The sequence below is a fragment of the Schistocerca cancellata genome, chromosome 4 (genome assembly GCF_023864275.1).
Source record: "Schistocerca cancellata isolate TAMUIC-IGC-003103 chromosome 4, iqSchCanc2.1, whole genome shotgun sequence".
NCBI lineage: Eukaryota > Metazoa > Arthropoda > Insecta > Orthoptera > Acrididae > Schistocerca > Schistocerca cancellata.
In genome coordinates, this window is record NC_064629.1 from 417,930,437 (window position 1) to 417,942,949 (window position 12,513).

At 36.4% G+C, this 12,513-nt stretch overlaps 1 protein-coding gene across 4 annotated transcripts in view; it reads right to left on the bottom strand.

Moving 5' to 3' along the window:
• Nucleotides 1-12,513, bottom strand: part of LOC126184042 (uncharacterized) — a 253,052-nt gene that overhangs the window by 11,049 nt on the left and 229,490 nt on the right. For all 4 annotated transcript variants that reach the window (XM_049926402.1, XM_049926400.1, XM_049926401.1 and 1 more), the window contains exon 7: nt 1,036-1,199. In XM_049926402.1, the coding sequence (XP_049782359.1) occupies nt 1,036-1,199 (164 nt within the window). The remainder of the gene's footprint in view (nt 1-1,035; nt 1,200-12,513) is intronic.

Genomic DNA, 12,513 nt, shown 5'->3' on the forward strand with positions numbered 1-12,513 from the left:
GTACTTAAATCAGCACAGTATCTTCTATGAAAAATAACATGAAGAATGACAGGATGCTTCGATCACACTCTTGTTGATGGTTGTGTCCTGAAGGTGACTCATCAAATGCGTGATTAAGTGGATGAAAATCAGTTTCTTTTCAATCAAATTTGTGTCTATACCATTATTTTTTTCTAGGTCTTTCAATATCGCTTTCAAATCCTTTGGGTTCAGACAAACTATCAATTACATCTCTTTTCAAACATAATACTGTAGTGTTACACCTGCTGATGTACGCTGCTTAAGACAGTTGCTTTTGTAACCTGTGAAAGAGTTCTTACTAATATCGTTATCAAATAACTCATCCTCACTGTCTCTCCAAGCAGATCCATCTAAGTAAAAACATCATATTATAAGAACAGCGTAGTTCAGACATATTACATGTTTCCATTGGTCAGTTGCACAGGTTTTGCACTCTTTGAACCACTGGGTTTACATAAGGTTTGTCATCTGCAGCTTTATCATAGACTTTTTATGCAGTTACTACCACACAGTTTTGCTGGAAGTCTTTAATGTTCAACACTGTGATACATCAACAGAACACCACAGTGACTGCAGATACCGCTCGCTCAGAATACTTTCAGAAATGTGATAGTAAACTGCGAAAACAAAAGATGGTGTCGGTGTATTCCAAAAATATGAGAATATCCACATTATCTTTACGAGAAAAGGTTATTGTCACGTTTCTTTCAAGGATTAGGCTATTGCCTGTTCTGGAGTTATTGTTATAAAGAGATTATAAAATATAACAATAATATATAACAAATAACACGTATGGTGGTGATGATTAATCACACAGAAGGTTAAGTGATCCACAATGAAATGTGATGCCAAAATTGTTCCATCTGCCTCACAGAAAGGAACGAATAAGATATAAAGAATGAAATCTCAAAATGGCTAACTTTGTCCACTGCCCATAGAGGATGGTAGATTTTCCATAATATAACTTATAAATATTCACACTTACAATGCCACAGAGTGTTAAAAAATACTAACATTGTATCTGGTGAAGCTGCTTTATCTTCTGCTGGCAAATCAATTGTTGGATCCAAATTCTGGTCCTTTGCAACAGTTGTCAAATTTGCTAAGAGAGTTGTTACTCGAAGCAGTATTTCTTCATTTGTAGATGGGTCGAGTAAATATATAAGCCTTCGAGGAGCCTGAAACAGAAAATGATTTATAATTATTTTTCATTTTGTATGAATACCACTCCCCCCCACACCATCCCTCCCTTCTCCCCCATGGTCCACTCTTTCACGAGTTTTGAGCTTGAGCTTGTAATCAAATAAGGTCATGTGATAACTCTACTTTTTTTTTTTTACAACTTGGATGTTTCCAAACACTGCTACTTAGTGCACCAACATGTAACACCTACATTTTCACAGCTTAGCATGAGTCAGTTTGCTACTTGCATAAAGTGAGTTTTCATGGGTATAAGTGGTGTGTTACAATTGTGTGTCATACAAGGTACTGAACTCTGATCTGTGTCATTCATATGCTGGGATATTACAAAAACTTCAACACTTCTTTTTTATACACAAGTGCATTACCTTGCTCATATTGGTGTGGTTCCTGTTGATTCTCTCAGTAGGTGGGACTATACCAGGCACGGCCTACATCTCAACAGGAAAGGGAAGGGAAGGGTAAACTGGCTGGGGTAATAGCAGGAAATTTAAGAGGGGGGGGGGGGGGGGGAGGCACTGCCATGAATGGTAAAATACCAGTGGTTACAGGTGTTGGAGCAGCACCTTTTTTAGGATAGGTAAGACAGAAAGATGTCAAGTTCTACGAGAGGTCAGGATTGAAACAAATCTTCAGTTTAGGAAAGAAATTAAACAGCACAATTCTAGCACATTGGATCACCAATCACAGCCGTCAATTATAAATTTTCACCAATCACCAGAAATTTTATCTTCACCAAGTTGTATCTCAGTCCTAGGTAATTGCATTGATGAATTAAAGTCACCCAACCCAGTTGACATAATCTGCCTCTCTGAACACCATGTGACCACTGGTATAGGAACTAGGCCTAAGCACAATGAGAAACTCATACAGGAGAGTACTGCAAATGTTAGAATAAGGAAAGGTTCTCATAAAAGTATAATTAAAAATAATGTAAGTATATTTCATCAAAATATTGGGAGTTTAAAGAATAAAACAGATGAGCTTCTGGTTTGTTTAGAAGATGTAAAAGCTGAGGATGAAATAGATATACTATGCCTGTCTGAGCATCACATTGTTACTGATATGGATAAGATAAATGTAAGTGGATATAAGCTCTCTGCACATGTAATTAGAGAAAATATGGAGAAAGGAGGAGTTTCCATATATGTCAAAAGTTATCATTGTGCAAAAAGTATAGAAACAAAAAAGTTTTGTGTAGAGAAACATATAGAAGCATGTGCCTGTGAGCTTAAATTAAATAAAGGCACATTTATAATTGTAACTGTATATAAGTCCCCATCGGGAAATTTTCATCTATTTCTGAAAAATTTGGACTCCTTGTTGTGCTATCTGTCAGACAGGGGGAAACAAATTATTATTTGTGGGGACTTCAATGTAGATTCTCTGAAAGAGGGTAATAGGAAAAATGACCTTGAAGTATTACTCGGTTCTTTCAATTTGACACCCGTTACTGATTTTCCTACTCGGGTGGTAAAGGATAGCAGCTCACTGATAGATAACTTCTTTATAGACCAAGATAAGTTTAACCAGATAAATGCTCAGCCTGTTGAGAATGGTCTTTCTGATCATGGTGCACAGCTAGTTACAATATACGACATAGCTCCATTCAGCAGTATTAAACAGTCCTCCAAAGTAGTACGTTCAGTCAATGATTTAACAATTGCAAATTTCAGGGAAAGCCTACAGCAGTTAGACTGGGATGAGGTGTACTGTGAACCTGATGCCAACTTAAAATATAATTTATTTCATGACACTTTTGTAAATGCATTTGAAAACTGCTTCCCCAAGAAAATAGTTAAATATACTCGTAAGAAACCATGTAACAAACCATGGCTTACTAAGGGTATAAAAATATCTTGTAACTGGAAAAGGGAAATGTACCTGACAGCAAGAAAGAGTAGTGACCCAGAAACTATCAAACATTATAAAAACTACTGTGCTATACTAAGAAAAGTTATTAAAAAATCCAGAAGTATGTGTATCATGTCTGAAATCAGCAACTCTGATAATAAAATTAAAACAATTTGGAATATTATTAAAAGAGAAACAGGTCAACCAAGAGCACAGGAAGACAGTATTACCATCAAATTGAATAAAAACTTTACGAACAAAAAGTCAGAAGTTGAAAATATTTTTAATAATCATTTTCTAAATGTTGTGGATATAGTATGATCCAGGTGTTCATTAGAACATGCTAGGCTGTTAATGGAAGAGGCCATACCTATGCAATTTGATACAATTGAAATCTCACCCACTTCTCCCTTGGAAATCAGGAAAATAATAAACTTGCTTAAAAGCAAAAACTCACATGGAATAGATGGCATTTCCAGCAAAATACTAAAAGCTTGTTCTCAACAGATAAGTAAGATTCTCAGCCACCTGTGTAATAGCTCTCTGGAACAGGGCATTTTCCCTGATAGACTGAAATATGCTATTGTTATACCTTTGCACAAAAAAGGGGATAGATCTGATGTCAACAATTACCGTCCAATCTCCCTTCTAACAGCTTTATCCAAAATTTTTGAGAAAGTAATGTATTCAAGAGTAGCTTCACATATCTGTAACAATGAAGTACTAACAAAATGTCAGTTTGGTTTCCAGAAAGGTTTTTCAACAGAAAATGCCATATATGCTTTCACCAATCAAATTTTGAATGATCTGAATAACCGAACACCACCCATTGGGATTTTTTGTGATCTCTCAAAGACTTTTGATTGCGTAAATCATGAAATTCTGCTAGACAAGCTCAAGTACTGTGGCATGAGTGGGACAGTGCACAAATGGTTTAATTCGTACCTGACTGGAAGAGTGCAGAAAGTTGAAATAAGCAGTTCTCATAATATGCAAAGATCAGCACATTCCTCAAACTGGGGAACTATCAAGAATGGGGTTCCACAAGGGTTGGTCTTGGGTCCTTTGTTGTTCTTAATATATATTAATGACTTGCCATTCTATATTCATGAAGAGGCAAAGTTAGTTCTCTTTGCTGATGATACAAGTATAGTAATCACACCTGACAAACAAGAATTAACTGATGAAATTGTCAATAACGTCTTTCAGAAAATTTCTAAGTGGTTCCTTGTAAATGGACTCTCACTGAATTTTGATAAGACACAGTACACACAGTTCCGTACAGTAAATGGTATGACACCATTAATAAATAAAGACCTTAATCAGAAGCTTATAGCTAAGGTAGAATATTCAAAATTTTTAGGTGTGTCCATTGATGAGAGATTAAACTGGAAGAAACACATGGATGATCTGCTGAAACGTTTGAGTTCAGCAACTTATGCAATCGCAATCTACATCTACATCTACATCCATACTCCGCAAGCCACCTGACGGTGTGTGGCGGAGGGTACCTTGAGTACCTCTATCAGTTCTCCCTTCTATTCCAGTCTCGTATTGTTCGTGGAAAGAAGGATTGTCGGTATGCCTCTGTGTGGGCTCTAATCTCTCTGATTTTATCCTCATGGTCTCTTCGCGAGATATACGTAGGAGGGAGCAATATACTGCTTGACTCTTCGGTGAAGGTATGTTCTCAAAACTTTGACAAAAGCCCGTACCGAGCTACTGAGCGTCTCTCCTGCAGAGTCTTCCACTGGAGTTTATCTATCATCTCCGTAACGCTTTTGCGATTACTAAATGATCCTGTAACGAAGCGCGCTGCTCTCCATTGGATCTTCTCTATATCTTCTATCAACCCTATCTGGTACGGATCCCACACTGCTGAGCAGTATTCAAGCAGTGGGCGAACAAGCGTACTGTAACCTACTTCCTTTGTTTTTGGATTGCATTTCCTTAGGATTCTTCGAATGAATCTCAGTCTGGCATCTGCTTTACTGGCGATCAACTATATATGATCATTCCATTTTAAATCACTCCTAATGCGTACTCCCAGATAATTTATGGTATTAACCGCTTCCAGTTGCTGACCTGCTATTTTGTAGCTAAATGATAAAGGATCTATCTTTCTGTGTATTCGCAGAACATTACACTTGTCTATATTGAGATTCAATTGCCATTCCCTGCACCATGCGTCAATTCACTGCAGATCCTCCTGCATTTCAGTACAATTTTCCATTGTTACAACCTCTCGATACACCACAGCATCATCTGCAAAAAGCCTCAGTGAACTTCCGATGTCATCCACCAGGTCATTTATGTATATTGTGAATAGCAACGGTCCTATGACACTCCCCTGCGGCACACCTGAAATCACTCTTACTTCGGAAGACTTCTCTCCATTGAGAATGACATGCTGCGTCCTGTTATCTAGGAACTCCTCAATCCAGTCACACAATTGGTCTGATAGTCCATATGCTCTTACTTTGTTCATTAAACGACTGTGGGGAACTGTATCGAACGCCTTGAGGAAGTCAAGAAACATGGCATCTACCTGTGAACCCGTGTCTATGGCCCTCCGAGTCTCGTGGACGAATAGCGCGAGCTGGGTTTCACATGACCGTCTTTTTCGAAACCCATGCTGATTCCTACAGAGTAGATTTCTAGTCTCCAGAAAAGTCATTATACTCGAACACAATACGTGTTCCAAAATTCTGCAACTGATCGACGTTAGAGATATAGGTCTACAGTTCTGCACATCTGTTCGACGTCCCTTCTTAAAAACGGGGATGACCTGTGCCCCTTTCCAATCCTTTGGAACGCTACGCTCTTCTAGAGACCTACGGTACACTGCTGCAAGAAGGGGGGCAAGTTCCTTCGCGTACTCTGTGTAAAGTCGAACTGGTATCCCATCAGGTCCAGAAGCCTTTCCTCTTTTGAGCGATTTTAATTGTTTCTCTATCCCTCTGTTGTCTATTTCGATATCTGGGTCATTGCAAATTCTGGTGATAAACATCTTAGTAAATTAGCTTACTACACCTATTTTCACTCATTGCTTGCATATGGCATCATATTTTGGGGTAATTCATCACTGAGGAATAAAGTATTTATTGCACAAAAGCGTGTAATCAGAATAATAGCTGGAGTCCACCCAAGATCATCCTGCAGACATTTATTTAAGGAACTAGGGATATTCACATTAGCTTCTCAGTATATATACTCTCTTATGAAATTTGTTATTAACAATCAAACCCAATTCAAAAGTAATAGCAGTGTGCTTAACTACAATACTAGGAGAAAGGATGATCTTCACTATTCAAGATTAAATCTAATGTTGGCACAGAAAGGGGTGAATTATACTGTCACTAAAGTCTTTGGTCGCTTACCAAATAGTATCAAAAGTCTGACAGATAACCAACAAGTATTTAAGAATAAATTAAAAGAATTTCTGAATGACAACTCCTTCTACTCCATAAAGGAATTTTTAGATATAAATTAAGAAAAAAAAACCAAACAAAAAATTATAATAAAAATTAAAAAAAAAACAAAGAATAAAAAAGTTGTTATATTAACTTAATTATGTTGTTAAATTAACTTAATTATGTCATGTATTGGAAAATTTGACTCATTCCACATCATTACGAAATATCGTATTCATGATCTATGGAACTAGTATTAATCTAATCTAATCTAATCTAATCTTGTCTGTTAGTTAATTAGTTTCATGTTCCAATGATCATTTTGCATGATAGATCGTAATGATGAGGAATGAGTCATTTCAAATTCACATTGCAAATTAACTTGTGCATATTGTTACACTCAGAACATTTCTAAGTTGTTTCTTCTTCTTTTCCAAAAAGAGAAAAGTTATACATATGTTGTGAGCTAGTAAGTCCTACCCACCACCTTTTAGAAATTACGGTAATAGAAACTGTTCTATGGAATAACAGGAGTTGTCAAGGAGAAACTTTCTTAGCTTGTTTTCAAATCTTACTTTGCTTGCTTTGCTGTCTGTCAGGCATTTTACATTACTAGGTAAATTATCAAAAATTTTTGTTGCGGCATTGTGCATCCCTTTTTGTGCTAAAGACAATCTTAATGTGAAGTAATGAATGTAATTTTTCCTTCTGGTATTGTAATTATGTACACAATTGTTTCTTCTGAATTGTTGAGGATTATTTACAACAAACTTCATGAGGAAGTAAATATACTGTGAAGTAGTAGACAGAATGCCCAACTTCTTAAAGAAATGTCTACACGACGCTCATGGGTGAGCACCACATATTATTCTTAGATATGTTGGTGTGCAATGAAGATTTTCATTTTTTAAGTTGATTTACCCCAGAACAATATTCCATATGACATTAATTAATGAAAAATGCAAAATATGTCAACTTACTGATTTGTCTCTCTCCAAGAGTTGAAATAATTCTATGTGCAAATGTGCCTGAATTAAGTTGTTTTAGGAGTTCAAAAGAGCGTTTTTTCCAATGTAGATTCTCAACAATATGGACCCCTAAGAATTTTGAAGTTTTCACTCTGTTTATTATTTCCTCCCCATGTGCTATGTTTATCAGTGGTGTAGTACCACTAGAAGTGCAGAAATGAATATGTTGTGTCTTTTTAAAAGTGAGGGAGAGACCATTCACAGAAAACCAGTCAATGATACTTTTAAGAACTTTGTTTATCATATCTTATGTCTCTTTATGTATTTTTGGACTGATTACAGTACTAGTGTAATCTGCAAAAAGAACTAATTCTGCTTGTTGTATAATAGACAGAAGATTGTTTACATACATGAGGAGCAACAGAAAACCTATGACTGAGCCTTGGGGAACCACATACGTAATTTCTCTCCAGTCAGAATTATGTCAGCAGACAATATTTGTTGAATTAGTAAGTACAACTTCATGCATTATTTTGGTTAGATATGGCATTATCCATTGGTTGGGTACACTTACAATCCCATAAAACTTCAATTTACCTAGTAGAATACTGTGATCCACACAGTAAAATGCGCAATCAGGGCTATTTTATTATTTAATGCTTGTAAAAGCTGGTGAGTGAACATGCAAATGGCATTCTCAGTAGAACAAACCTTCTGAACCCCAAATTATGATTTGGTGAGGATATTATTGTTGCTAAGTGAGATATTATTCTAGAATAGGGTCCCTTCTCAAAACTTTTGGAACATGATGTCAACAGTGAAACAGGTCTGTAGTTATTGACATCTCTCTTACCACCTTTCTTAAGGATTCAGAGTACTTATAAATGGTGGAAAAATTGAAATTTGTTTATGACTTTATTAAGTTCTATAGTCTTTCCTGATTACATTGATATATACATTATACAGTTTCAAATGAAAAATGACCTATATATATATGTGTGTATGTGCGGATGGATGTGTGTGTGTGTGCGCGAGTGTATACCTGTCCCTTTTTCCCCCTAAGGTAAGTCTTTCCGCTCCCGGGATTGGAATGACTCCTTACCCTCTCCCTTAAAACCCAAATCCTTTCGTATTTCCCTCTCCTTCCCTCTTCCTGACGAGGCAACCGTTGGTTGCGAAAGCTAGAATTTTGTGTGTATGTTTGTGTGTCTATCGACGTGCCAGCGCTTTCGTTTGGTAAGTCAAATCATCTTTATATATATATATATATATATGTCTTATTACATTCGACGGCACATTGGGCGACCTGCGTGTCAGATGGGAATGAAATAATGAAGAAGACAGCACAACACCCAGTCCCTGAGCGGAGAAAAATCCCCGACCCAGCCGGGAATCGAACCCGGGCCTGTAGGACGGCAATCCATCACACTGGCCACTCAGCTATCGGGGCAGACAGTGCTACATATATTTGTGGAAGTACGTATCCTTTAGTGTGCAATAAATATGAACTATGCCACACATCAAGAAATTCAATTAAATAAAATTCCGTGGTAACCAGTTCACAAATAAAGAAAGTCACACTGTTGAAAGTAACCTATGTATCAGTTCTTCAGGAAAGAAACTCCCACATGGCTCACCTCCTGCTGATTCAAATCTTATCTTCTGTGATAAAGGATGTGGCGAAATGTAAACAATGTAATGATGTAGTATCATGAAGGGTTTAGCATTAAAATTAGTTGTTGTGTGTAGATCCTACAATAAATCTACCTCGAAAATGACTTCGAACATTTTGCATAATTCATATGATGTGAATTTGAAGTTAGTACATGCAATGTGTGCAATACGAAAAGGAGAAAAGGCTGCTCAAACGTTTTGTGATTTGATGGACCTTCCTCCTCCTCCCAGCAGGTTCAGCAAGTACATAAAAATACTTTTAGATGCCTTGGCGGTTGTGTCTAAAGCATTATGATAGTTACAGTAGAGGAACGGAGTGTGGTGGAGCTTTAAAAATATTTCAGAGGTCGGTGCCTGTTTATAATGTTAGATATACGAGGTACCTAGGCATTGGGGACTCTAAAGCTTTCGATAAAATTAATGAGTTCAATGTTTATGGTGATACCTTGGTGACAAAACTGGAGTGTTGTCGACATGTGCAAAAGAGGATGGGTGCTAGATTGAGGAAGCTATGAAGAGAAATGAAAGGGAAGTTGCTATCTGATGGAAAGTCTCTATCTGGCCAAGGCAGATTGACAGAAACTGAAATAGATCTTATTCCGAGTTATTATGGACAGCCCATTAGACAAACTGCACCTCTGAATGATGTTACAGCAATGAGAAAAACTGTATGGGCCATCTACTTTCATAAGTTGTCCACAGATGATCACCCTGGACTTTGCCCTAAAGGAGCAGATTCTTGGTGTGGTTACCAAAAAGCAAAATAAAGTGATCAAATATACCATCATAACCATTCTCTTCCAGAGCCTGTTATGAATGAAATAAAACCAATTTTTAGAGACCTGACTGGCCCTGTTTTGCTTAGTAAATGTGTTCATGGGGACACTCCGAACACAAATGAAAGTTTCAACCATTGTATATGGGAAAGATTACCCAAGAATGTTTTTGTGGTCTGAATACATTAAAAGTTGGTGTAGTAGATGCAGTGATATGTTTCAATGATGGAGAGATAGGAGGGTTGGAAGCCTGAGAAATTTAGGCATAAAATGTTTCTCTAATATGCAGGATCAATTGCTTGCGTGTGACAGACAACGGGTGCATGCAGATGAACGATTCGCTCTACAAGTTACCAAAGAAGCAAGAAGTGCTAAAAGGAATGCCAAGGGGAAGCTTGAAGATGAAGAAATGCTGCAGGATGAAGTCTATGGTTCAGGAATGTTCTGAGGCACATTTTAATTGGACTCATATCTTCATTCGCAATTTCCCACAAGTTGTATTTTTCAGAATTCAGGTACAAATATTTTGTAAAGTTTATAAAACATTGCTCTAATTTTTTTCTGTAACTTGCAATAGTCCACCTTATGTAGCAGACTTAAGCTTTATTGCAGAATCAACTAAATTATAGAAAAATAACGTTTTTATTAGGAAAAAATTATAATGTAAGATGTGATATTTTTTAATCCTTGTAATATACATAATAGGTGGAATTAAATAGGTCTAATACCTCAGCCATCATGTCATACATATATGGTAAAAATTTGGTATGCTTTAAATGTATAACATTGGATTAAATGGTACCTCAATTTGAGGAAGCATTTTGGAGAAAAAAAAAAAAAAACATCAATATCTTTGTAATTTTTTTAAAACCCTAAGCAGGTTAAAAATATTCAAAATATTTCTAATCTGTTTAGAAAGTGTGCTGTATTACTTGGTATCAACAAAAAATCTGTAAAACATATACATTATAAACAGTGCCTGAAAGAAATAGGTGTTGATTTTTAGATAATATTGAGCTGGGAAAGTACCCTGTATCCTTAAAAGAGGGCTTTAACAATGACATATTTCAATCTCTCTGGAAAAATACCTTATACTTCAGATTAGACTGGGCTTATTATAATGAGAACAAATCTTTAGTACTCTATTGGAAACAACATCAAAACCACATGAGTAAATGATGAAGTTGGTGTAATAGGTAACAAAATCCTCAGCAGTCTTTAAGTTGCTACTGTTTTCCAGTGTGACATAGGTAGATGTAGTGTGGGCACATCCAGTCATCAACCGAGAATTTTCAGTCACACAAATATACTTATCCTACAGAATTTGATGCAGGCTGGCAACTTTGTTTCATCCAAGGATTTCCTGAAATTTCTATGCTTTTCAATGATGACATTCCACATTTTCCTGACCCAACTTCCATTGGAGATGAGAGTAAGTTTCAATTCACTACTTTTCATGGCCACAATGCAAGTTTTTGAGTTGCCATGACACTTATTAGTGATTATTCCAAGTTCTGTTGTTGATAATTCTTCCGGGTTATATGGCCGTGGTCCATCCAGTTATGAAAGCCTTCATTGTATTCCAAGTTCAACTAGAATTTCCAAATTTATCAACAATTTTGTATGTTACAAGTTCTTTTCATCCCTGTAAATTCCTTCATTATTGTCACCCATTCAGTGCCACACTGTGTCATTATGTGATAATCTCAAGCATATGAGGATCAGTCACAGGGACATGCTACAAACTGTTGTCAATGGAATGTATAATAAATAGACTTTATTTACGCACGGCATCAGACACATAATCATACATACATACATACATACATAAACACACGAACACATGGCAAAGACAAAGATTCTCAAGGTCAGTGAGGATGCCACAGGTGACTGTGATCGAGCAACACACATTACAACAATTCACTGGTCTTCTTTGCCTTTACTTACATGACTACAGAGCAGATCATTTCTGAAGCAGAAGCTCAGAATAATTAGTAACAAAATGACATGGAATATATATTTCCATTAACAAACAATTCAACTTCCAGAACACTCTCTCAGGTTTCTTTAATCTTACAAAATTTCCCGACTTTACCAATAAATTCTGTTTGCCTAAAAAGTCTCAAATTTACAGATAAGTCATCATCCTGATGCAACATAAGGTTTCAGAGGCAAAGTTTTTAATTTGTGTTTATTAACGACTTGTGTACTGTGTTTGCATTCAGGCAGTCACTGCTGGTGCGTAATTGTTTTCTGAGCTGGAGTGAATGAGCAGGGAAACTAGAGGTACAGGGTCTTAATTTCCTTCTGCATCCCTGTGTGAGATGTTAATTTTCTTCACATTTAGATGCTTAATTGTGTGTGTTTCTTACTACAGAAACTGTGCAGTCACTGTCTTATTATAGGAAGTCAATTGCTTCACGGTAGAAAATTTTCATATTTATCAACACAGACTGTGGATTGATACACTATTGATCTATCTTCTAAAATTTTAATATTATCAACACAAACTGTTCATTGCTACAATATTTATCTATTTTCTATAACAATCCTCAGCTTACATGTCCAGTGACATATAATAACCATCTATCATCATTAAAGTTGACA